The sequence below is a fragment of the Hyperoodon ampullatus genome, assembly GCF_949752795.1.
Source record: "Hyperoodon ampullatus genome assembly, chromosome: 2".
NCBI lineage: Eukaryota > Metazoa > Chordata > Mammalia > Artiodactyla > Ziphiidae > Hyperoodon > Hyperoodon ampullatus.
The window spans coordinates 113349724-113377396 of NC_136915.1; the positions used below are offsets into that span (position 1 = coordinate 113349724).

The 27673-nt window shown below is 38.6% G+C and overlaps 1 protein-coding gene across 1 annotated transcript in view; it reads right to left on the reverse strand.

Annotated features, from left to right (window-relative positions):
- Positions 1-27673, reverse strand: part of NUP210L (nucleoporin 210 like) — a gene marked incomplete at its 3' end in the record, with an annotated part of 73725 nt that overhangs the window by 40556 nt on the left and 5496 nt on the right. The window contains exons 6-12 of the mRNA XM_079728384.1: positions 23050-23118; positions 22331-22437; positions 21360-21500; positions 9892-10029; positions 9266-9424; positions 4589-4787; positions 3373-3518 (exon numbers count right to left, since the gene is read on the reverse strand). Of these exons, the coding sequence (XP_079584510.1) occupies positions 3373-3518; positions 4589-4787; positions 9266-9424; positions 9892-10029; positions 21360-21500; positions 22331-22437; positions 23050-23118 (959 nt within the window). The remainder of the gene's footprint in view (positions 1-3372; positions 3519-4588; positions 4788-9265; positions 9425-9891; positions 10030-21359; positions 21501-22330; positions 22438-23049; positions 23119-27673) is intronic.

The window sequence follows — 27673 nt, forward strand, 5'->3', positions numbered from 1 at the left end:
ACTGGCATATAACATCACACTTGTCTCAGGTGTGTAACATAATGATTTGATATTTTTATACACTGCAAAATGATCACCACAATAAGTCTAGGTACCACCTGTCACCATATTACATAAGAATTTTAAATGGATATTTTACTAAAGTATCAAAGAACTCCTGCCCTAAAAATATGAAAATAATACATCTATACAGTTCATCTGTTTCTCAAAGAACTCTCACCTAAGAGGTAGTCAAGACAGGTATTATTCACTCCAGTATACAGAGGAGTTGTATCCTACTTAGAGATGAGGAAACTGGTTTTTGGGGAATGAAGTATTCTCAAAGCGTAGGGGTTTTTTGTATGGCACACAGTATCTACAACAGTGACTAAGTGACAAAATGAAGTATAGAGTTGAAGCAATCATTCTTAAAATGTAAGCAAACCGTGTTTTAATATTTCTTTCCTGAACTAGTCAATCATATTTATTATTGAATACTATTAACATTAAACATTCCTATGTCTAATGGCAGTATTCTCTTAAAAATGTATATATAATTCAATTTAACAAATATTCATTGATGGCCCACTGGTGATACAGTAATAGAAAGCCAAAATAAGGTCCTGCCTCACAGTGGAGCTAAGAGTCTGGAAAAGGCAGATTTGAAGTAGGTAAAGAGTATAATGAGTGTTACAAAAAGGCACAGTACAGAGTGCCAAACAAGCCTCAAATAGAAGAAATTAAACTAGTCAGAGGCTTCATGGAAGGCTTTCTGAGAAAGCAAAACTGGAGTTATTCCTTTTTCCTAGATGTATATAGTCCAAAATTAATCAGATCAAGTGAATTGAACTGATGTATAAAAGGAAAAATTGAGAACTATATACCATGTACCAAAACATAAGATTGATAACAAAAGTAAAACATACATATATTTTTCAGCAGCTAAAGAAAAAGATACATGACCAAAGTACTAGGTAGAAAAAGAAAATCATCATCTTACTTCCTTTACTTTAAGGATAGTTTTCACTCAGGGGAGATCTGATTTGTGGGACATTCAATAAATACAAAATTAGGGTAAGGATAATGATAAAACTAAGGAAAAACCTCATGAAATGACCAGGGGCTGCAGCCTAGCACTTTCACTTAATTAGGCAAGTAGGATGATTCATCCACTAAGAGAATGAGTGAAATATGCTCAAGCCATATGTTTAATACTTAGGCTGCACAATGTACAATGAGGCCAACTTAAAATGCAAATGTTAATGAACAAGTTATCTTTCTAAAATTAATAACTTACCTTGCTTCTTTCATTGACAACTTTTTCCCTGTGGATGCCTCCTCACCCTAAGAGGCACTGAGTCAGTATTTGTCAGTATGTATCAGCAAGAACTTGTAGACATCAATTTTTGTTGTTGTTTATTTTTTAATTTTTATTTTACTTTTTATTATTTTTGGCTGTGTTGGGTCTTCGGTGCTGCGTGCAGGCTTTTCTCTGGTTGCGGCGAGTGTGGGCTACTCTTCGTTGTGGTGCACGGGTTTCTCATTGCGGTGGCTTCTCTTGTTGCGGAGCACAGGCTCTAGGTGCACGGGCTTCAGTAGTTGTGGCTCGCAGGCTCTAGAGCACAGGCTCAACACTTGTGGTTCACGGGCTTAGTTGCTCTGCGGCATGTGGGATCTTCCCAGACCAGGGCTCAAACCCGTGTCCCCTGCATCAGCAGGCAGATTCTTAACCACTGTGCCACCAGGGAAGCCCCTAGATATGAATTTTAGCTCCTGAAGGACTCAGATATATAGAAAGCATGCCAGGCTCTGTCTACTTTTATCTTTTTATTTTTAAAATTATTTATTTATTTATTTAGGCTGCTCTTAGTTGCAGCATGCAGGATCTTCGTAGCGGCGTGCGGGATCTTCAGTTGCAGCATGTGGACTTCTTAGTTGTGGCATGCATGTGGAGATCTAGTTCCTAGACCAGGGATTGAATCTGGGCCCCCTGCACTGGGAGCATGGAGTCCTACCGACTGGACCAAGAGGGAAGTCCCTATCTACTTTTATTTTGAACTGCCACCTGTCGTAATATCCCAATTATAATGGACCAATCCTTGGGGGCCAAAATGATGACTGTTGTGCTGAAAATTTGTAAGTATAAAGGGTAAAAGATGATTGACTTCCCTCCCTAGGGTGGAAGGTTTTCTTTCAGAGTTCTTCAAAAGACAGTATACTAATATTCTATATCTACTTCCAGGTGGTGTTACAAAGATACATACATATGTAAAAATTCAAACAGTACCTTAAGAGACTTCCCTGGTGGTCCAGTGGCTAAGACTCCGCGCTCCCAATGCAGGGGGCCCGGGTTTGATCCCTGGTCAGGGAACTAGATTCCACATGCTGCAACTAAGAGTTCGCATGCCGCAACTAAAGATCCTGCAACTAAGACATGGTGCAGCCAAATTAAAAAAATAAATAGTACCTTAAGATTAGTGTACTTTACTATATGTTTTTTATATCTCAGTAAAAAAGAGGAAAAAAAAAGAGGAAAGAAAGCAAAATATCTAAAACTTGCTGGGATTTCCCTGGTGGTCCAGTGGTAAAGAACCCGCCTTCCAGGGGCTTCCCTGGTTGCCCAGTGGCTAAGAATCCGCCTGCCAATGCAGGGGACACGAGGTCAAGCCCTGGTCCGGGAAGATCCCACATGTCGCGGAGCAACTAAGCCTGTGTGCCACAACTACTGAGCTTGCGCTCTAGAGCCCATGAGCCACAACTACTGAAGCCCGTGTGCCCTAGAGCCTGTGCTCCGCAACAACAGAAGCCACCGCGATGAGAAGCCCGCGCACCACAACGAAAAGTAGCCCCTACTCACCACAACTAGAGAAAGCCCGCATGCAGCAACAAAGACCCAAGGCAGCCAAAAATAAATAAATAAATTTATTTAAAAAAAAAAAGAATCCGCCTTCCAATGCAGGGGACATGGGTTCAATCCCTGTTTGGGGAACTAAGATCCCACATGCCGCGGGGCAACTAAGCCCACGCGTGCCGCACGCCACAGCTAGAGAGAAGCTGGCACACCACAACTAGAGAGAAGCCTGTACACCGCAACAGAGAGCCCACGTACCACAACTAAGACCCGACACAGGCCCCCCACAAATAAATAAATAAATAATAAAACTTGCTGATACAACTTATAAATATTCCTGTGGCCGAAACATGATAGCATAAACTCCCTGATACTCAGATTTGATGAGGGAGCTGTGGGTCTAAAAACAAGAGAGTGGTAAGTAAAGAGAACATAAATATCACTGATCTTTAATAGAGATCACAGATAGGTAGGAAGCTCCCAAGTAGACATAGTGGGGTCCATGAAAAGATATGGCAGTTCCTTAGCATGAAATATCTCACCTTTAGGGGTTCATAAGCAGCAAATGTGGCACTGCTCTCCAAATACTCTTCATATTTAGTCACACTAACTGTTACCAAAGTATGGCCCAGAGATTTGGCTGCTATATGTGCACTGGAACAGTATGTTGGTCCTGGTCTTTGAATACCTGCAAATCAAAAAACATGACTTCAGTAGGGTAATAAGCCATCAGTCCTCAAGGAAATCAGTCTATAGAAATATAAGAATTTTAATATATTAAAAAATTCTTAATCTTACACACTACTAGACCCCAATTATTTATATTAAGTTGATATAAAATAATGTTCCTTCTATTAACAGATATATATCATGTAAGACACAGTTCTATGTACGGTGAGGATACAAATATGAGCAAAGATCCTGACTTCAAGGCATATACAGTTTAGAAGGGGAGGGTGAACATTTACATAAATTAAACTATTAGTAGAAAATGATAAGCATTATAGAAGTCTAGAAAACAGAATGATTACTTTTAGCTGGAGAGATCAAGAAAGGTTTAGATATGCAGAAGAGAGTATCCTAAGCTGACAAATAAATGAACAAAGACAGAAATATAAATGAGATACAAATGAGTATATGAAAGAGATATATGGGAAATTTTAACTAAAGTAGTTAGTTTAGCTAGAGCCATACATGAAGCCAAAGCATGAAGTTCCAAAAAGTACGTTGGGTTACACTGTAGAGGGCCTTTAATACTAAACTAGAAGGATTTTGGCTGTTGTCCACAGGCAGGGAGAAGCCTCTCAAATTTTTTTTTAATTGAATTGTATACTTTAAAATAATTAATTAATTAATTAATTAATTAAAATTTTTGGCTGTTTTGGGTCTTTGTTGCTGTGCACGGGCTTTCTCTAGTTGTGGCAAGCAGGGGTTACTCTTCGTCGCGGTGCGGGGGCTTCTCATTGTGGTTGCTTCTCTTGTTGCAGAGGCCCGCGTATCACAAAAAAAAAAAAAGAAAGGTAATATCTAAATTTAATTTTTAATTTTTTTGGCCACACCACGCAGTTCGTGGGATCTTAGTTCCCCGACCAGGGACTGAAACCAGGCCCTCGGCAGTTAAAGCCCAGTGTCCCTACCACTGGACCACTAGGGAATCCCCAATATGTGAATTTAGATGGTAATTCATAGTTTCTGAATTGTTGATTGGTCCTTTAATTCAAAGACAAAGAAAGGAAAAAATAAAAAGCCTACTCTTACCTTCTTTGAGAAGAGTGAAGACTCCTTGTTTATCCATGTTCAAATCCAAGGATAAATGAGAGCAGTCTGAGAACGCGATGGCCTCTTTGGTTTCCTTATTTACATGATACATGGCAATGGGGATTTCTATAATCTGGCCAACCTCTACATCACCATGAAATGGTAACATTTTAATTTTGTTCAGTTTCAGAACACATACCTGAAGGGGAAAAAATTAATCTTTCAAGAAAGTTATGTTAGGAAAGTCTTAGAAGAAAACAAAGTATTTCTTTTTTTTTTTTTTTGCGGTACACGGGCGTCTCACTGCTGTGGCCTCTCCCGTTGCGGAGCACAGGCTCCAGACGCGCAGGCTCAGCGGCCATGGCTCATGGGTTCAGCTGCTTCACAGCATGTGGGATCTTTCCGGACCGGGGCACGAACCTGTGTCCCATGCAGTGGCAGGCGGACTCTCAACCACTGCACCACCAGGGAAGCCTGTTTGTTTTTTTTTTTTTGGCAGTGCACAAGGTATGCAGGATCTTAGCTCCCCAACCAAGGATCGAACCTGTGCCCCAGTGGAAGAGCAGAGTCTTAACCACTGGACCACCAGGGTAGTCCCACACTAAATGTATCCAAAACTGAATTCATTATCTTCCTCTTTTTCTTTTTCCTTTTCTTGTTGGTTTTTTTTTGGGGGGCGGGGTGGCACTGTGCCGCATGGCTTGTGGGATCTCAGTTCCCCGACCAGGGATTGAACCCAGGCCACGGAAGTGAAAGCGCCGAATCCTAACTACTAGACCACCAAGGAACTCCCCTTTCCTTGTGTTTTCTATCCATCAAGCTGCCAAAGCTTAATCTTTCACTTTTTCCCACCCAACTAGGCATCAAATCTGATTAATCTACCTCTAAAATAACCCTCAATTTGTCCTCTTTTCTTTATTCTCAATACCATTTTGTTAGTTTAGGCTTAACTGGATACTTTGCCTTCACTTCCTTCTTTCATTCTATTCTAGTCTACTAGTATATAGCTCCAGAAACTATCTTTCATTCCTTTTTAAAAATATATTATAGTTGTTGTCTGGCTATAAAAATAATTAGATATCTTTCTAAACACAGACTTTACCATATTATTATTATTATTTTTAACATCTTTATTGGAGTATAACTGCTTTACAATGGTGTGTTAGTTTCTGCTTTACAACAAAGTGAATCAGTTATACATATACATATGTTCCCATATCTCTTCCTTCTTGCGTTTCCCTCCCTCCAACCCTCCCTATCCCACCCCTCTAGGTGGTCACAAACCACCGAGCTGATCTCCCTGTGCCATGCGGCTGCTTCCCACTAGCTATCCACCCTACGTTTGGTAGTGTATATATGTCCATGCCACTCTCTCACTTTGTCCCAGCTTACCCTTTCCCCTCCCCATATCCTCAAGTCCATGCTCTAGTAGGTCTGTGTCTTTAGTCCCGTCCTACCCTTAGGCTCTTCATGACATTTTTTTTTCTTAGACTCCATATATATGTGTTAGCATATGGTATTTGTTTTTCTCTTTCTGACTTAACTTCACTGTATGACAGACTCTAGGTCCATCCACCTCACTACAAATAACTCAATTTTGTTTCTTTTTATGGCTGAGTAATATTCCATTGTCTACATGTGCCACATCTTCTTTATCCATTCATCTGTCGATGGACACTTAGGTTGCTTCCATATCCTGGCTATTGTAAACAGAGCTGCAATGAACATTTTGGTACATGACTCTTTTTCAATTATGGTTTTCTCAGGGTATATGCCCAGTAGTGGGATTGCTGGGTTGTATTGTAGTTCTATTGTTAGTTTTAGTTTTTTTTTTTTTCTTTTTGAGGTACACAGGCCTCTCACTGTTGTGGCCTCTCCTGTTGCGGAGCACAGGCTCTGGACGCGCAGGCTCAGTGGCCATGGCTCACGGGCCCAGCCGCTCCGCGGCATGTGGGATCTTCCTGGACCGGGGCACGAACCCGTGTCCCCTGCATCAGCAGGTGGACTCTCAACCACTGTGCCACCAGGGAAGCCCTATTTTTAGTTTTTTAAGGAACCTCCATACTGTTCTGAAAAGTGGCTATATCAATTTACATTCCCACCAACAGTGCAAGAGTGTTCCCTTTTCTCCACACCCTCTCCAGCATTTATTGTTTCTAGATTTTTTGATGATGGCCATTCTGACTGGTGTAAGATAATATTTCATTGTAGTTTTGATTTGCATTTCTCTAATGATTAATGATGTTGAGCATTCTTTCATGTGTTTGTTGGCAATCTGTATATCTTCTTTGGAGAAATGTCTATTTAGGTCTTCTGCCCATGTTTGGATTGGGTTGTTTGTTTTTTTGTTATTGAGCTGCATGAGCTGCTTGTAAATTTTGGAGATTAATCCTTTGTCAGTTGCTTCATTTGCAAATATTTTCTGCTATTCTGAGGGTTGTCTTTTGGTCTTGATTATGGTTTCCTTTGATGTGCAAAAGCTTTTAAGTTTCATTAGGTCCCATTTGTTTATTTTTGTTTTTATTTCCATTTCTCTAGGAGGTGGGTCAGAAAGGATCTTGCTGTGATTTATGTCATAGAGTGTTCTGCCTATGTTTTCCTCTAAGAGTTCAATGGTGTCTGGCCTTATATTTAGGTCTTTAATCCATTTTGAGTTTATTTTTGTGTATGGTGTTAGGGAGTGTTCTAATTTCATACTTTTACATGTACCTGTCCAGTTTTCCCAGCACCATTTATTGAAGAGGCTGTCTTTTCTCCACTGTATATATATATATATATATATATATATTTTGTGGTACATGGGCCTCTCACTGTTGTGGCCTCTCCTGCTGCAGAGCACAGGCTCCAGACGCACAGGCCCAGCGGCCATGGCTCACGGGCCCAGCCGCTCCACGGCATGTGGGATCTTTCTGGAGTGGGGCACGAACCCATGTCCCCTGCATCGGCAGGCGGACTCTCAACCACTGCGCCACCAGGGAAGCCCTCCACTGTATATTCTTGCCTCCTTTATCAAAGATAAGGTGACCATATGTGTGTGGGTTTATCTCTGGGCTTTCTATCCTGTTCCATTGATCTATATTTCTCTTTTTGTGCCAGTACCATATTGTCTTGATTACTGTAGCTTTGTAGCATAGTCTGAAGTCAAGGAGCCTGATTCTTCCAGCTCCATTTTTCATTCTCAAGATTGCTTTGTCTATTCGGGGTCTTTCGTGTTTCCATACAAATTGTGAGATTTTTTGTTCTGGTTCTGTGAAAAATGCCAGTTGTAGTTTGATAGTGATTGCATTGAATCTGTAGATTGCTTTGGGTAGTAGAGTCATTTTCACAATGTTGATTCTTCCAATCCAAGAACATGGTACATCTCTCCATCTATTTGTATCATCTTTAATTTCTTTCATCAGTGTCTTATACTTTTCTGCATACAGGTCTTTTGTCTCCTTAGGTAGGTTTATTCCTAGATATTTTATTCTTTTTGTTGCAGTGGTAAATGGGAGTGTTTTCTTAATTTCACTTTCAGATTTTTCATTATTAGTGTATAAGAATGCCAGAGATTTCTGTGAATTAATTTTGTACCCTGGGCTTCCCTGGTGGCGCAGTGGTTGAGAGTCTGCCTGCCGATGCAGGGGATGCAGGTTCGTGCCGCCGTCTGGGAGGATCCCACATGCCGCGGAGTGACTGGGCCTGTGAGCTATGGCCGCTGAGCCTGCGCGTCCAGAGCCTGTGCTCCGCAACGGGAGAGGCCACAGCAGTGAAAGGCCCGCGTACTGCAAAAAAATAAAATAAAATAAAATAAAATAAATAATTTTGTATCCTGCTACTTTACCAAATTCATTGATTAGCTCTAGTAGTTTTCTGGTAGCAACTTTAGGATTCTCTATGTATAGTATCATGTCATCTGCAAACAGTGACAGCTTTACTTCTTCTTTTCCGATTTGGATTCCTTTTATTTCTTTTTTTTCTCCGATTGCTGTGGCTAGAACTTCCAAAACTATGTTGAATAAGAGTGGTGACAGTGGGCAACCTTGTCTTGTTCCTGATCTTAGTGGAAATGCTTTCAGTTTTTTGGCTGTGGGTTTGTCATATATGGCCTTTCATTATGTTGAGGAAAGTTCCCTCTATGGCTACTTTCTGCAGGGTTTTTATCATAAATTGGTGTTGAATTTTGTCAAAAGCTTTCTCTGCATCTATTGAGATGATCATATGGTTTTTCTCCTTCAGTTTATTAATATGGTGTATCATGTTGATTGATTTGAATATATTGAAGAATCCTTGCACTCCTGGAATAAACCCCACTTGATCATGGTGTATGATCCTTTTAATGTGCTGTTGGATTCTGTTTGCTAGTATTTTGTTGAGGATTTTTGCATCTATGTTCATCAGTGATATTGGCCTGTAGTTTTCTTTCTTTGTGTTTACTATATTATTGACCTTAGGAAAAATCTGTGTTGGCTTCCCATTGGTGACAGCAGGGGATCTTAGTTCCCTGACTAGGAATCAAACCCATGCCCTCTGCACTTGAAGTGCAGAGTCTTAACCACTGGACCACTAGGGTAGTCCTGAGGATCATTTTAAAACAGCCAAGTTGAAAAAGAAAAAAAAAATTAATGTGTTACTGTACTTAAATTTAGACAGCAATGTCTCAGAGGAGATATGAACGTTTTTTGGAGAGTTGCTTACCTTAATTTCCCCATATCGAAAAGGATTTTGTACATCTCGGGCCAAAACAGTGCTGTTCCCCCTGACCTGACCAGCTGTCGTCACCACTCCTTTAGTGGTTACCATGGCCACTGTTTCATTAGAAGAGGTCCAGGTGAAATTGCCACTGCCACCCTCTACCTATAAAAAAAATACAACCTTATATTTAATTAGTATAGGAAGAAAATTGGAATTTAACTGAAGATGTAAAATCTGGTGAAATAAAGTTTAGGAAATAATAAAACTATACAATAAATTACTTCTGGAACATTAAGAAACTGTGATGCTATGTTAAAGTAACTAAATGGGGAAGGGTAATACTAAAGGGCGATTATGTAATGGCAGTATCACAAAATGTCAAAAAAGAGCACAAGGGAGCTTGACAAAACTTTATAAAACTCACAAGGAAAGGATATATGGAAGAGAAGGAAAGTACACCAAGTATTCTTAGGTTGACAGTATTCAAGAGCATGATTTGGTTGTCACCCAAAACTGAGTTATACTGCTAGGATTAGGGGGAAATAAGATTTAACATTAACCTTCAATAAATTAAGCTATCAGAGAAACTGACTTATTTCTTTGTGAATTCTCATTATAAGACATCATACCTGTACTTTATAACGATATAACATTCCCATGGGATGGTGAGGAAATGCCAGAAAGTTGGGTGTAAGCTTGATGGGAAAATAAATCTTCACTTCTTGTTGATGTATAATTGGAAATTTTATAGGCTGAATATTTTTATCCTATAAGAGCAGAAAAAAAGGAGCAAAACAGATTTTATAAGGACTGTTCTTATGGTCCACATTCACATATAAAGCATCAGCAAAATGGTGTGTTAATAAACTACTCAACCAGTTTCTATCAATAAAAGAAAGAAAGAAACGTTCCTGTTCATTAGTGAAGCACAGCTACTACAGTTCAATAATAATGAAAGGGAGTTTGATAGACCTAAAAGAAGTATCACAGTCATGGAAAGCAGTTTAAATTTCCTGAAATAAGATTTTTATCAACACAGAGAGGGCAATCATAGTTTCAGAAAGAAAGATCCTTGGACATCTATCAGTTAAGTATATAAATTGTAAAGGCAAAGGAATATTACAAGGTATTCAGAAGAAAATAAAGAGAACATTTAAAGATGCTGGGGTAAGATATTCCCCTCCTGCTTAAAAACAAGAGCAGGGTTTAGGGGGGTACCCATACATGTAAAATAGAGTCCTCACAATCAACTATGTTGGTGTTTTCTCTTTGAAGGAAAAATCTACATATCTATCTATCTATCTATCTATCTATCTATCTATTTTTTAAAGAAGCCCTGAAATGTTTAGCAACTGTGTCACATCTGCAGTAATGGCTCTGATTTTCTCTTCAGTCTCTTAAGGTGGCTAGCTGGATGTTCTTTCAGTTTAAAAGAATATCATTCTATTTTAACCCCCTGAGACTGATTTTGGACTTCTGACTTTCACAACTGTAAGATAATAAATTTGTGTTCTCTTGATCTGAAAAGAGAGAAAGAGAGAGAGAAAGAAAGAGAGAGAGAATATCATTCTGATGGTATTTAGGTGATCATTGAGGGAAACAAGAAGAAATCTATTGGGAGTAGGAAGCATATGCTAGGCCTGGAGAGGACTCTTATAATTCAAGAATAAGGTAATAATAGCACAAAATGGGTTGATCCTAGGAAGACATTTTATAACATATAGGAAAAAGAGAAAGAACATAGTACCTAAAAAGGCACTATGCCCTTTTAGGAGATTACATGCTGTTAAAAAATATTGACCGCAGGGAACAGAAGACTTCAACAGTGTCTGCTTTGGCATACGAGAAAACATGGACATGAAATAGGAGGTAAAAGCAGAGATAAGACAACAAACTGGGATAAAGTGGGACATGGCTGAGTGCAGGATGAAATTCAAAGTGAACTATACAAAATAAGGAAAGAGGGCTTCCCTGGTGGTGCAGTGGTTGAGAGTCCGCCTGCCGATGCAGGGGACACAGGTTCGTGCCCCAGTCTGGGAAGATCCCACATGCCACGGAGCGGCTGGGCCCGTGAGCCATGGCCACTGAGACAGCACGTCCGGAGCCTGTGCTCTGCAATGGGAGAGGCCACAACAGTGAGAGGCCCGCGTACCGCAAAAAAAAATTTAAAAAAAATAAGAAAAGAGGTACTAAAAATTTTAAACGTCTGACTTCCCTGGTGGCACAGTGGTTAAGAATCTGCTTGCCAATGCAGGAGACACGGCTTCAAGCCCTGGTCCGGGAAGATCCCACATGCCACGGAGCAACTAAGCCCATGCGCCACAACTACTGAGCCTGAGCTCTAGAGCCCGTGAGCCACAACTACTGAGCCCACATGCCACAACTACTGAAGCCTGTGCACCTAGAGCCCGTGCTCTGCAACAAGAGAAGCCACAATGATGAGAAGCCCGTCCACCGCAAGGAAGAATAGCCCCTGCTCACCACAACTAGAGAAAGCCTGCGCACAGCAACGAAGACCCAACACAGCCAAAAATAAAACAAACAAATTAATTAATTAATTAAAAAATAAAAAATAAATTGCATTATGATTGCAGAACAAGGAAATATTGTAATAAGGGCTTCTTTTAGGGTAGTCATAAAATCTTTTAGATTTCTTAGGTGGATCTTCATTTGGGAATTCAAAGCCCTGAACTAACCATTTTCTTTCCCAAAGTTACCCAGCACACTTAGAAACAACAATCAATAAACCCTATTATATCCCAGACTTTCACTAACATGTTTTATGGCAGCAACTACCTGGTTACCAAAAGCTTTGCCTTCTACATGCACTTAACTATAGTGTCTACAGGTAATAATTTAAGTAGCTATTTTGCCCTTGTATACCATGAACTATCAATGCTCACTTCTTAATCACAAGAAACAGGATCAGTAATGCCTTTAAATCTAATAGAGAACCCAGAATCAACTTGGAGATGTGAGTCTCCAAGATGTTCTCCACTGATCCCCACCCCCCGGTATTCACATCCTTGTGTAGTTCCCTCTACATTATCTCAGGAATGGTTTGAATGACCAATAGAATGTGGTAGAAGTGCTTATATTAAAAAGAAGAAAGATATAAAACCGGTGATCCACTGTAAGATTCTTCCACAATAAGAAACTTAAAAAAGAAATGCATTTTAAATCCAAAGTAAGGAAAAGAAATAGAATAACAAAGATAAAAGCATAAATCAATGAAAGAGAAAGTAGATAAAGAACTGGAAAAAAGTCAATGAAACCAAAACTTATTCTTTGTAAAAAGCAATAAAATTGATAAATGTCTAGCTGGATTTATGAAGAAAACAAGAGAAACATGAATAACCAATATCTGGAATGAAAGAGACAACATTGCTACAGATCCTACAGACATAAAAATTAATAAGGCAATATTTTGAACAAGTTTATGTGATTAATTCAACAATTAGATTAAACAGAAATTCCTTTAGAGACACACCTACCAAATTTCACTCAAGAAAAAATAACCTGTATAGTTGTATATAAATCTTAAAAATTGAATTCATAGTTTTAAAACTTCCCATACACCAATCATTAGAGGAATGTAAATTAAAATCACATACCCATTAGAATGGCTATTATCAAAAATAGAAAATAGCAAGTGTTGGTAAGAATGTGGAGAAATCACAACCCTTGTGCATTGCTGCTGGAATGTAAAATGACAGCCACTGTGGAAAACAGTATGACAATTCCTCAAAAAGTCAAACATAGACTTGCCATATGATCCAGCAGTTCCAATTCTGGGTATATACCCCAAAGAATTGAAAGCAAGGATTTGACAAAATATTTGTATACCCATGTTCATAGCAGCATTATTCACAATAGACAAAAGGTGGAAACAACCCAAGTATCTATCAATGGATAAATAATAAACAAAATGCAGTATATGCATTTAATAGAATATTATTTAGCTTTAGAAAGGAATGAAATTCTGACACACTACATCATGGATGAACCCTAATGACATGCTAAGTGAAACAAGCCAAACACAAAAAAGACAAATATTGTATGAGTCCGCCTCTTTTTTTTTTGGCAGTGCTGTGTGGCTTGTGGGATCTTAGTTCCCTGACCAGGGATTGAGTCCGCACCCTCAGCAGTGAAGGCGCAGAGTCCTAACCACTGGACTGCCAGGGAATTCCCTGTATGATTCCACTTATATGAGGTAACTAGATTAGTCAAATTCATAGAGAAAGAAAGTAGAATGGTAGTTACCAGGGAATGGGGCTGGGGTGTTGGGGGGGTGTTATTGTTTAAGACGTAGAGAGAATCAGTCTGGAAAGATTATAAAGGTCTGGAGAGAGATGGTGGTAATGGTTGCACAACATGAATATACTTAATGCCACTGAACTGTACCCCTAAAAATGGTTAAAATTGTAAATTTTATGTTATGTATATTTTATCACTATAATAATAAAAGACTTTCCATAAAAAAATTCCAAGCTCAAATAGTTTCATTGTGAATTCTACCAAATATTTATGGAAGAAATAACACTAATTCTACAAAACTCTTCCAGAAAATAGAAAAGAATACTTCCCAACCCATTTTATAAAGCCAATATTATCCTAACACCAAAACCTAACAAATGCATTACAATAAAAAACAGAAGAAGGAAGAAAAAGCTATAGGTCCTCAAAAACATATATGCAAAAGTCATTAACAGAATTTTAGCAAATTAAATCCTGCAATGTAAAAGAGGATAACAAATCATAAGCAAGTGAGGTTTATCCTGAGAATGCAAGATTGGCTTAATATTAGAGAATCAATCAATGTAATTAATTCACCATATTTAAAAGACTAAAAAAGAAAAACTATATTGATCACCTCAATAGAGGCAGAAGAGCACTGACAAAATTCAGCACCAATTCATGATGAAAATCCTCAATAAACTAGGAATAGAAAGGAACTTCTTCAACCTAAGGATGAGCATCTACACAAAATCTACAGTCAACATCATACTCAACGGTGAAAGGGTGAATGCCTTCCACTTAAGGTCAGGAATAAGGCAAACATGTCTACTCTTAACAGTTCTATTCAGTATTGTAGTAGAGGTCCTAGCCAGTGCAGTGAGGCAAGAAAAAGAACTAAAAGGCATATTTATTGGAATGAAAAGAGTTAACTGTCTTTATTCACATATAACATAACTGTATATATAGGAATTCCTAAGGAATCTACAAAAAATTACTAGAATAAGTGAATTCAGCAAGCTTTCAAGATTCAAGGTAGCATACAAAAAACCACTGTATTTCTATATACTAGCATGATCAAGTAAAAGGAGAAAATTTAAAAATACATGTATAGCTTAAAAACATAAAACAGGGACAAATTTAATAAAATATCTTCAAGACCTGTATGATGAAAACTATAAGACATTGCTGAAAGAAAATTTTAAAGTCCTAATAAGTTGAAAAAATATCACGTTCATAAATCCTAATAAAAAATACCAGCAGGTGGGAGATGTCTGCAAAAGTGTCAAAGTAGGGAACTCCAAGAACCTGTCCCTCCATAGAAATGCAAAAAAAAAAAAAAAAAAGTCAGAATTAACTTTGGAAAATACTCAAAAATACTCAAAGGTTTACAGCAACCAAATGTACGCCGAATCAAGAAAAAGGTGACTTTTTTTCATTTATATATATATTTATTTTATTTTATTTATTTATTTATTTATTTATGGCTGAGTTGGGTCTCCGTTGATGCATGCGGGCTTTCTCTAGTTGCAGGGAGCAGGGGCTACTCTTCCTGCAGTGTGCAGTCTTCTCATTGCAGTGGCTTCTCTTGTTGTAGAGCATGGGCTCTAGGTGTGTGGGCTTCAGTAGTTGTGGCACATGGGCTCAGTAGTTGTGGCTCATGGGCTCCAGAGCTCAGGCTCAGTAGCTGTGGCACATGGGCTTAGTTGCTCTGTGGCATGTGGGATCTTCCCAGACCAGGGCTCAAATCCATGTCCCTTGCATTAGCAGGCAGATTCTTAACCACTGCACCACCAGGGAAGCCCCAAGAAAAAGGTGACTTAAGGCATTAAAGAAATTATTTGTCAAACCACTAACTGCCTACAAGCTAAAGGAATTGAGATTTTATAGCGTACAGGTGACAAATAACACAATCTTCAACAAATAGTTTAGAAAACTCACTAAACATACAAGCAACTACAACCCACATCAAGCAATAACAACACACCCCGAGGAAAGGGAAGAATGTGATTTCCAAAGTTACCACATTATACAGTTGACCTTTGAACAATGTGGGGTTTAGGAGCGCCATCCCTCTGTGTAGTCAAAATCCATGTATAACTTTACAGTCAGCCCTCCATATCCATGGTATCACATTTGCAGACCAACCACGGATTATGTTGTATTGTTTTTTTTTTGGTTTTTTTCTGTGGTATGCGGGCCTCTCACTGTTGTGGTCTCTCCCGTTGCGGAGCACAGGCTCCAGATGCGCAGGCTCAGCGGCCATGGCTCACGGGCCCAGCCGCTCTGCGGCATGTGGGATCTTCCCGGACAGGGGCACGAACCCGTGTCTCCTGCATCAGCAGGCGGACTCTCAACCACCGCGCCACCAGGGAAGCCCCGGATTATGTTGTATTGTAGTATGTATTAAAAGTGAAAAAATGTATAAGTGGAACTGTGCAATTCAAACCTATGTTGTTCAAGGGTCCACTGTAATATCAAAATGTTAGCTTTTCAACAACAAAAAAATTATAAGGCATGCAAAGAAACAAGAAAATATGCCCCATTCATAGAAAAAAAAGAAATTAACACAATCAGTCTCTGAGGAAACACAGATATTGGACTTACTAAACAAAGATTTTAAATTGAAGAGCTAAAGGAAACAATGGACATCACTCCAGAAGAATGATGTTTCACCAAATAGAGAATATTGACGAAGAGACAGAAATTATAAAAAAGGAATCAAACGGATATTCTGAAGCTAAAAGTACAATAACTGAAATGAAAACTTCACTAGAAGACCTTCACAGCAGATTTGAGCTGGCAGAAGAAAGAATCAGCAAACTTGAAGAGAGGTCCATTGAAGTTATTCAGAGTAGCAAAAAGAAAAAAGAATGAAGAAAAATAACCAAGCCTTAGAGACCAGTGGAGCACGTCAAGTAAATCAATATATACAAAACAGGAGTCCCAGAAGTAGGGAAAGAAAGGTGCAGAAAGAATATTTGAAGAAATAACGTTGAAAAATTTTCAAATTTGATAAAAGACATGAACCTACAAAATCAATTAAACACAAAAGAAGTCAGTAAAGGAAGAAATTAATTACCAAAAAAAGTCACATAGAAACAAAAACCAAAACAGCAGAAGTCTTTCCTTATCAGTAACTATTTTAAATGTAAATAAATTAAACTCTCCAATTAAAAGGCAGAGATTGACAGAATGGATAAAGAAGAACATGATCCAATTATATGCTATCTATAAGAGATTCATGTTAGATTCATGAATGAAAGTGAAAGAAGGGAAAAATATATTCCATGCAAATAATTACCAAAAGAGAGTTGGGAGAGCAGTCTATATTAATGTCAAACAAAATAGATTTTAAAAAATTGTTACAAGAGACAAAGGTCATTACAAATTGATAAAAGGGTCAATTCATCAAGACGATATAACAATTATAAACATATACCTACCTAACAAAAGAGCCCCCCATAAAATGAAGGAAAAATGGACAAAACTGAAGGGAGAAACAGACAGTTTTACAATAGTTGAAGATTTTAATACCTCAGTTTCAATAATGGATAGAACAACCAGAACAAAAGATCAATATGGAAATGGAGAACTTGACCAACACTATAAACCAACTAGACCTAGCAGAGATATACAGAATAGTTCACCCCAAAACAACAAAATGCTCATTCTTCTCAAGTGCACGTGGAACATTCTCCAGGATAGGCCATATGTTAAGCCACAAAACAAGTCTCAATAAATCTAAAAACACTGAAATCATATGAAGTATCTTCTTCAACCAAAATGGACTAAAACTAGAATTCACATAGGGAAAACTGGACAATTCACAAATATGTGGAAATTGAACAACCCTCTAAACAACCAGTGGGTCAAAGAAGAAATCATAAGGAACATTAGGAAATTCTGAGATGAAGGAAAACAAAAATATAACATGCCAAAACTTACAGGATGCAGTGAAAGCAATGCTCAGAGGAAAACTTATAGTTGTAAACACGTGTATTAAAAAAGAAGACAGAGTTCCCTAGAGGTCCAGTAGTTAGGACTTGGTGCTTTCACTGCCATGGCCTGGGTTCAATCCCTGGTTGGGGAACTAAGATCCTGTAAGCTGGGCACAGTGTGACCAAAAAAAGAAGAAGAAAAATCTTAAATCAATAATCTGACTGTATAGCTAAAGGAACTAGAAGAAGAAGAGCAAACTAAACCTAAAACTAGCAGAAGGAAGGACATAATAAAGATTAGAGCAGGGATTTAAAAAACTGAGTAGAAAATCAGTACACAAAATCAACAAAACCAAAATTTGGTTCTTCAAAACAATCAACAAAATTGAGTTTAGCTAGAGTGACTAAGAAGAAAAAGACAGAATACTCAAATTACTAAAATCAGAAATGAAAGTGGGGACATTACTACCAACTTTACAGAAATAAAAAGGATTGTAAGAGAATACTATGAACAATTGTCCACCAACAAATTAGACAACCTAGATCAAATGGACAAATTCTTAGAAGCACATCAATTAAAAAAACTGACCCAGTAGAAGTAGAAAATTTGACCAGACCTGTAGCAAGCAAAGAGATTGAATCAGTAATCAAAAGTTTCCCAGCAAAGAAAAGCCCAGGCCTAGATGGCTTCGGTTGTAAATTTTCACAAACATTTAAAGAAGAATTAACGCCAATGTTTCTCAAACCTTTAAAAAAAAAAAAGAAAAAAGAAGAAGAACAAGATGGTGAAGAAAAAAAGAAAAAGGAGGGAACTCTTCCTAACTCATTCTAAGAGGCCAGCATTTGCCCTGATACCAAAATCAAAGACATCACAAAAAAAGAAAACTACAGACCAGTATACTTTAAGAATATAAATACAAAACTCCTGAAGAAAACAATGGCAAACCAAATCCAGCAGCATATTAATAGGATTGTACACCATGACCAAGTGGGATTTTTCCCAGGAATTCAAAAGCAGTACGATATATAAACGTCAGTCAATGTAATATACCACACTAGTAGGATGAAAGAAAAAAATATGCTTAAAGACATTTGAGAAAAATCCAACGCCCTTTCACAGTAAAAACACTCAACAACCAGGAGTGGAAAAGAACTTCTTCGATATGATAAAGGCCACATATGAAAACTCCACAGCTAACATCATACTCAATGGTGAAAGAATGACAGTTTTTGCCCTAAGATCAAGAGCAAGACAAGGATGCCCACTATTGCCACTTTTATTCAATATTGTACTATAAGTTCTAGCCAGAGAAATTAGGCAGGAAAATGAAATAAAAGGCATCAAAATGGGAAAGGGAGGAGCAAAATCATCACTACTTGCAGGTGATATGATCTTATATATGAGAGATCCTATAGAATCCAGGAAAAATACTAGAGCTAATAAACTAATTCACCAAAGTTGCAGCATAGCAGATCAACACATAAATATCAGTTGTACTTCTATACATTAGCAATAAACAAACTAGAAAGGTAAATTAAGAAAAAAATTTATTACAATATCATCATCAAAAGAATAAACTACTTAGGGATAAATTCAACCAAGGAGGTGCAGGACTTGTACACTGAAGACTACAAAATATTGCTTAAATAAATTAAAGACAACCTGAATAAATGGAAAGACATCCCATGTTCATGTATTGGAAGACCTAATATTGTTAAGATGGCAACACTCTCAAAAGTGATCTACAGGGCTTCCCTGGTGGCACAGTGGTTGAGAATCCACCTGCCAATGCAGGGGACACAGGTTTGATCCCTGGTCCGGGAAGATCCCACATGCCGCAGAGCAACTAAGCCTGTGTGCCACAACTACTGAGCCTGCGCTCTAGAGCCCGCGAGCCACAACTACTGAGCCTACGTGCCACAAGTACTGAAGCCCACGCGCCTAGAGCCCATGCTCTGCAACAAGAGAAGCCACCACAATGAGAAGCTCACGCACCTCAACGAAGAGTAGCCCCCGCTCACCACAACTAGAGAGAAAAGCCCACGTGCAAAAATGAAGACCCAACACAGCCAAAAATAAATAAATAAATAAATAAAGGAGTAAGGGTGAGCTCAGATTTTAAAACGTAACATTTTTTAAAAGCAGGATTGGTGGGATTGAAGAATAATTGTAGAATAGAGTCAAACTGCCAGAAATACCATAACAAAGGATTTTTAAAATCACTGTGTATTAAATATTGTTCAAAAACTGGATATATTTTAATACTGAATATATATCTATACCTGACCATAACTAATCCAAACACCATTCATTCATTTAACAAATACTTATTTGTATCAAGTGTATGTTTAGTCACTCAGATGTTAGGGCAACAGCTGTGAATACAGTAGGCATAATCTTTGCCCTTAAAGTTTATAATCTGATGAAAGAAGCAAATAATAACAATAAACTATGATGAATATTTTGATCTGAGAAGTTCAGGGAGCTCTAAGAACATATGAAAGGTGGAAACATGCCTGAGGAACCAACGTTAAGCTAGCCCTGTGCATTGAGTAGGGAGAAAGTGTTGTAGACAAAAGGAATTATATTTGTTTATAAAAAATGAAAATAAAATAGAGGCAAAAAGAGACAAGACATTTTTTAGAAACTGAAAGTTCAGTATGGCTGAAACATAAGAGAGGAAGCATGACAAGACCTGAGGTTGTTGTCAGGGGCCAATCATATAGAGTCACAAACTCAAATGCCTACAGGTATCAGGTAGATATTATAAACAGTTTTATTAAGCTGAATATAAAATAACAGGGAATGGCAGGAAACACAGCAGGCTGAAAAGTATAGTCTAAATGTTGTAGCCACTATCTCTTCCAGCTAATCACTGTCAGATTTTCATATAATCTAGAGAATCAGAAATCTTGGATTTTATTTGAAATTTCCCAATTAAAAAGGAACTTACAATAAATAAAAAACAAGATTACAAACCAAGATAGTCTGCAGGCCACCAGATTGTGATCTCTGTCATAGAGGGTCCTATAAAACTACAATAAGAAGTTTAAACTTTACCTTAAAATCAATGGGAAGCCACCAAAGGAATTTAAATAGTAAATACATAATAATTTTTGTAGTTTTTGGAACATCATTCTAGCCACGGACAATATTGGAGGTCGGAATATCAGTTTAGAAGCTACTGTGAAAGTCTAGGTGAAAGACAGCAATGTCTTCTTCACCTAGTAAGAAATGGGTTTGAGAGACATTTAGAAGAACTGACACGGCATTCAATATGTACTGAATGTAGAAGGTGAAGGAGAAGGCAGAGTCAAGGGTGACTCTTGGGATTTTGTCTTAAACAGCTGGGCGAAAGGATCATTGCAGAAAAAGTAGGTTTGGGAGAGGGAAACAAATTTGACCAACAGTTAAAAATCAGATACTTACACATTTTAGAGGCATTAGAAACAGATTCATTCCTTATCCCTTTACCTCATAACTCCATTTCTGTTATTATGCCATAAGAAAATTAACCAAAAGGAATAAAAATTATATGAAGATACACAGTTATGCCATTTACAAAGTAAAAAAAACTGTTAAAAATGCAAAAGTTCAAAGTTGGTGGCATGGATTTTGGATTTTTAAAATAGAAAGTACTCCTATGTGGACCTGATGACACAAGGAAACGTGCATATGAAATAATTTTTAAAGGACCCTCAAATGACATACATACACAATGACCACAAATGCAGATATATGCATTAACAGAAGTTGGAACAGAAAATTTGTAGAGGTATAAACTACTAAGTGTACTGTTTATTAGTTTATTTTGTGAAAGATAAAGGTGGGATATGCCACATATGTGCTTGCAAATCAACAAGTCAGGCAAGTCTGGTCAGTGTTCTCAGGATTCAAAGACCATCCTTTTAATTCCTACCTGGTAAATGATGGAAGTCAGGGATGCATTTATCACGACCACACCATCTTTCAGGGCTTTCACTACACTGTAAGATCCATTCACAGTAGTCAGCTGCTCTTCAAAATACTCTCTTGGGAATTGGTACATAATCCTGAGATTCTGAAAATCAGCCCAAAATCAACACAAACCTGAAGACATGCTTTTTCCCTAAAGCCATCTTAATCCCAAAGCATTAAAAAAAAAAAAAGTGTGGCTATGCATTCGGGGGGTTAAAGAAACAAAAACAAAATCTTTGCTCTCCCTCACCAAATTCTAAGTTGGAAAGATGTCATTTTAAAATGGTACTAGTGCCCCGGTCCGGGAAGATCCCACGTGCCGCGGAGCGGCTGAGCCCGTGAGCCATGGCCGCTGAGCCTGCGCGTCCGGAGCCTGTGCTCCGCAACGGGAGAGGCCGCAACAATGAGAGGCCCGCATACCGCCAAAAAAATAAATAAATAAATAAAAATAAAATGGTACTAGTTTTTGAAAGATCCATTAATGGCAAGTAATCAAAAATAGGAAGAGTCGAAGCTTATGTAAATTTTAGTGTAATCTGTGCTATTCCATAAATTGACAGTTCTCAGAGGGGGAAAAAAAGGACACTGGAGAGTGACTACAACACTTCACATTTAATGGTCACACTGTTACTCTCACCACAATAAAACTCTGGTGACCATCTCTGAAATGAAGTTGCAAAATGAGGATCCCCTCCAAAGTGTTATCATTGGTGCCAACTTCATCTCTCTTCTATAATTCTAACCAGATTATTTCTTTTACTTCTGGTTTAGCATTTCTCAAGGATAGAACTATTTAATAATAATAAAGTAGTAACTTGCATTTCCAAAGGTAAAATCTGGAAGCAAAAGAAAAGAAGTCTTCCTAGCCAGAAAGATTGCCCACTCAAGGAGTTATCCTTAAAGGGTCTAGAAAAATACAAAAGAGAGACTCACATCTGAAATATAGACTTTTGTGCTGCTTTTATCAAATACTTCTACTGTAATACCATACACCTGCCCCACCTCTAGACTCCAACGGTCTCCAGGTTGGACTGTGAAACCTGTACACAAATCAAGAAACAAAAATATTAGAAGAGGCCAACATTTTTCTACAATGAATTAAAAAATACAAACATTAAAAAGCCATTTAAAGAGCAAAACTCAATAATAGATGGAGATGGTTTCTAAAGTAGATCCTTTAGTTGCCTCTATAAAATTGTATAATAATTTGGGGTTCCAAAGATCCTGGCTTAACTTAGCTCATCTCAGGTATAAAGGAAACACTCTCACTTATATCTGTATACAAATGCCACCCCACCCCCAAACCCACAATTTTGCTCATTTCTGATATGTCAGGCAAGATTTCAGCTGCTTTCAGTCAGATTCATTGTTTCATATGGCTTAAGGACATTAGGTTTCTTTTTTCCTTGTATAAAGTCTCTTTTTCTAACCCAACATTGTATTACATGGAGCTTCATGTTTTGTAACAACGTTTCAAGATGCTTTACTCTTGCAGATAGCATTTAACTGGAACAATGTGAGAAAACATGTCAAGTAAGGTTGAATTTGAAATTAGTTAAGTCTCAAAATGAAGCACTCTAGTCTTTAATGCACTCATTTCAGTGAAATACTTTAAGCTATTCAGCTTTCTGAAAATTATTATCTAAAAATACCTAGAAATCCAGGCTCTACAACATATATGGTGCAATTTGGGAGTCCAGACAAAGATCGCATATGGACATCTTAATTTTTGCTTAAGGAAATTGTATGAGCTAGTTGGGTGAGAAGAGAAATATGAGTTACCAAAAATAAATAAATAAGCCCACAAATGAAAGCAAATAAAAATTCTATCTTTTATTATCCACTGGAAAGCAAAACTTAAATGTGTATATTCTGAGAAAAATCTGAGGGCTCAGCAATCACAGGAATCAGGTATTCTTGAATTTCAAATATGAGGAAGATGAAATGAGAGAAAAAATATCATGCTCCATGTTTTTAATATTCATTTAGCTGTGGAACTCTTTCCTCCTGCAAAATTCTTACATAGGAGCCCATTATGGAAAGCAGGAAAAGTGGCACTGCCCTGGCTAAAGAAATGGTCAGTGGTGGATGGATAGGGAGGGAGAGGCATGACTTGCCATCCAGCCCAGCAACTTGCCCTGGGCTCTGCAGACAGTTTTAAAAACTACTAGTTGATCTTCTATTATCTGTGGCAATTCTTTTTTTTTTTTTTTTTTTGGCAGTATGTGGGCCTCTCACTGTTGTGGCCTCTCCCGTTGCGGAGCACAGGCTCTGGACACGCAGGCTCAGCAGCCATGGCTCACGGGCCCAGCCGCTCCGCGGCACGTGGGATCCTCCCGGACCGGGGCACGAACCCGCGTCCCCTGCATCGGCAGGCGGACTCTCAACCACTGCGCCACCAGGGAAGCCCTGTGGTAATTCTTTAATACCAAAATGTTTTCTCTTTCCCACCGAAGATACTTCTAGGTCACACATCATACTACCCATTATTCCCTTTCGTTAAATTTTAGCAGGGGACTTTCCTGGTGGTCCAGTGGTTAAGAATCCACCTTCCAATGCAGGGGACTCGGGTCCGATCCCTGGTCGGGGAACTAAGATCCCACATGCTGTGGGGCAACTAAGCCTAGGTCGCTGCAACTACTGAGCCCATGCGCTCTGGAGCCCCTGCGCTGCGACAAAGAGCCCGCCCTCCGCAACTAAGACCCAACGTAGCCAAAGAAGTAAATATTTTTAAAAAATTTTAGCAGAAATAAAAATTTATTCTGTTAGCCTATACACAATCTAATTAGTAATGTACTTTCCTCTCAAAAACATATTACATCCAAAAGCTAAGAAGAAATTATTTCTGCTCTGAGAAATATATTTCTGAAACGACTTAATGGAAAACACTCATTATTTCAAAGTACACTAATTTAGAAGTTTTATTAATTCAGTCATGCACTAGGCTGTAGTTTAGCACTACATTATCTATAGTGATAATGAAAGCAAAATATTTAATCTATTTCAGGGATCAAACTTTTAAAGCTGTCCCAGTACTCCAAATGAGCTACTAATATACATACAATTGATATGATAATTAAAATTACTTTTTATCTATTCATTAGAGCAAATCTTTTAAACACTGTAGGCAACTCTATGCCAACCTAGGTTTGATTTTGATTATGTACTGTATTCATAAAATACAAGAGCTAGAAGGAATTCAGGAGTACATCATTCCTATCGCTTTTACAGACAAGGAAACGGATCTCAATAGGTCTCTACACAGTTCATTCCTCCATTATCAGAATAAGATATCTTCCTTTCATCTAATCCTTCCATCTGTTCTGAATCTCATTTTCTCTTGCCCCTCAGAAATCTTACTCCATCAGCTGGCCTTCTTTTCTTCCATATCTCTGCCATCTCTCTGTTTTACTTATAGACATATTCAAGTTTCTCTTAACTTAAAAAAGTTCCCATGCCTTTTTCAAAGTTCTACCTTTTTGCCTCCTTCTTTTTAAAGCCAAGCTGTTTTTATTGAAAAAGTGATCCAAGACTTACTGGTTACTACAGTCCTTCAGTCTTTATCTTAGTCTTTATCTCTGCCTATTTCACCTGAGGAACATTCTCTTTGTAAATTCCTCACTTGGTTATCATGAAACCTCTCTCCGGGTTTTCCTACTACTTTTTTTTTTAAGATTTTTTTGATGTGGAACATTTTAAAAGTCTTTATTGATTTTGCTACAATATTGCTTGTTTTATGTTTTGCTTTTTTGTCTGCAAGGCACATGGGATCTTAGCTTCCTGACCAGGGATAGAACCCACACCCCCTGCACTGGAAGGCGAAGTCTTAACCACTGGACTGTCAGAGAAATCCCTCCTACTACTTTTTATATTTTATTTATTTATTTATTTATTTATTTATTTATTTATTTATTTGGTTGTGCTGGGTCTTAGTTGTCGCAGGCAGCTCATTAGTTGTGGCATGCGAACACTTAGTTGCGGCATGCATGTGGGATCTAATTCCCTGACCAGAGATCAAACCCGGGCCCCCTGCAGTGGGAGCACGGAGTCTTATCCACTGCACCACTAGGGAAGTCCCCCTCCTATTACTTTTTTTGTTGTTGTTAATTTTTTTTTTTTTTTTGGCTGTGCTGGGTCTTTGTTGCTGCACGTGGGCTTTTCTCTAGTTGTGGTGAGCGGGGGCTACTCTTCACTGTGGTGCGCAGGTTTCTCATTGCAGTGGCTTCTCTCGTTGTGGAGCATGGGCTCTAGGTGTGTGGGCTTTAGTAGTTGCAGCACACGGGCTCAGTAGTTGCGGCATGTGGGCTCTAGAGCATGTGGGCTTCAGTAGTTGTGGCTTGCAGGCTCAGTAGTTGTGGCTCGCAAGCTCTAGAACACAGGCTCAGTTGCTCCGTGGCATATGGGATCTTCCTGGACCAGGGCTCCAACCTGTGTCCCCTGCATTGGCAGGCAGATTCTTAACCACTGCACCACCAGGGAAGTCTCCTCCTACTACTTTTTAAACATTCTTTCTGGGCCTCCTTAAAGTTCGTCCTCTTCCTTATGAACCTTACAAGCTAACATTCCACAGTTCTGTCTTCAGCTCTCTTCTCCTCTCACTCTGTATATTCTCCCTAGGTGATTTTGTCTACAACAACAGCTTCAACTATCACCTGGCTATAAACTGATAACTTTCAAATATCTGTCTTCATCTTGAATCTTTCTCCTCCAGATGCATTTCTGCTTGGATGTCTATCCCACAGATACTTCAAGTTAACATGTGAACAACTAAACTAGTTTCCGTTTCCCCTAAACCTGCTCCTTCTTTTTTTTTTTTTTGCAGTACGCGGGCCTCTCACCATTGTGGCCTCTCCCGTTGCGGAGCACAGGCTCCGGACGCGCAGGCTCAGCGGCCATGGCTCATGCGCTCAGCCGCTCCGCAACATGCAGGATCTTCCCAGACTGGGGCACGAACCCGCATCCCCTGCATCGGCAGGCGGACTCTCAACCACTGAGCCACCAGGGAAGCCCTGCTCCTTCTGTTATATTACCCATCTCTATGAGCAATGGTACCACCAGCCACCCTAAGGCAGGTGCTGGAACAAACTATGAATAGTCACCATCCATGTCAAGAGATAAATGTAGTGTATTTTAATAGTTACTACTTTGGAATAAATAACGATATGAACTGAGAATATGAAAAAAGCAAATCATGATAAGTCTGCCTGGGGAATTCAGGGTAGTGCCTGACACACAGCTGGGGCTCAGTAGATATCAAATGTCTTAGTTTATTTTGTAGGTACTATTGTATTTGTTCACAAATGTCCTAGGCACCCTAAAATGACTAGAGAACAAACAACTTTGAACCAAACCTCTCCTGAGTGTTTTAGACAAATAATATAACCAGATAATTAACAAATACTATTCTACAAGAAATACTGTACCTTTCAAGACTGATAGGTTCTTACTCAGAGTTAAGCCTACTAAGCCCTACATACTTACTCCCTCTCCTACTCTATTACCTCTTCTACTACTTTCCCCTTATTCTCTGCACTCAGCAGCAGTGTCTTCCTTGCTCTTCTGTAAACATGCCAAACATGCTTCTGCTTCAGAACCTTTGCAATTGCTATTTCCTCTTCCTGGAGCTCTTTCACCGAGATATCTGTATGGTTCATTGCTCTGATGTGGCCTTATCAGAGAGGATTTCCCTAACTACCCTGAGTAAAATAGTCTGTATGCTTAGCACTTAGAGCAATGTTGAACATATAGTAGAAATTAATAGATATTTGCTGAAAAAATTAATTTATTTGAGATTCAAAGATTCAAAAATAGGGCTTCCCTGGTGGCACAGTGGTGGAGAGTCCGCCTACTGATGCAGAGGACACGGGTTCGTGCCCCGGTCCGGGAAGATTCCACATGCCGCGGAGCGGCTGGGCCCGTGAGCCATGGCCACTAATCCTGCGTGTCCGAAGCCTGTGCTCCACAACGGGAGAGGCCACAACGGGAGAGGCCACAACAGTGAGAGGCCCGTGTACCGCAAAAAAAAAAAAAAAAAAATTCAAAAATAGGAAATATTTCAATATCAAACACTGAGAATTTTATGAATTTTATGAAAATTTCAGTTTTCTGAGAATTTTAATCTTTATACTGTTTTATTTTCATTGATTATAGTAGAGCTCTATGTATCTCTCTTTGTTCAATCTTACAGAACGGGTTTAGTGAATTTTTTTAAATTTTATTTATTTATTTATTTATTTTTGGCTGCACTGGGTCTTCGTTGCTGCACGTGGGCTTTCT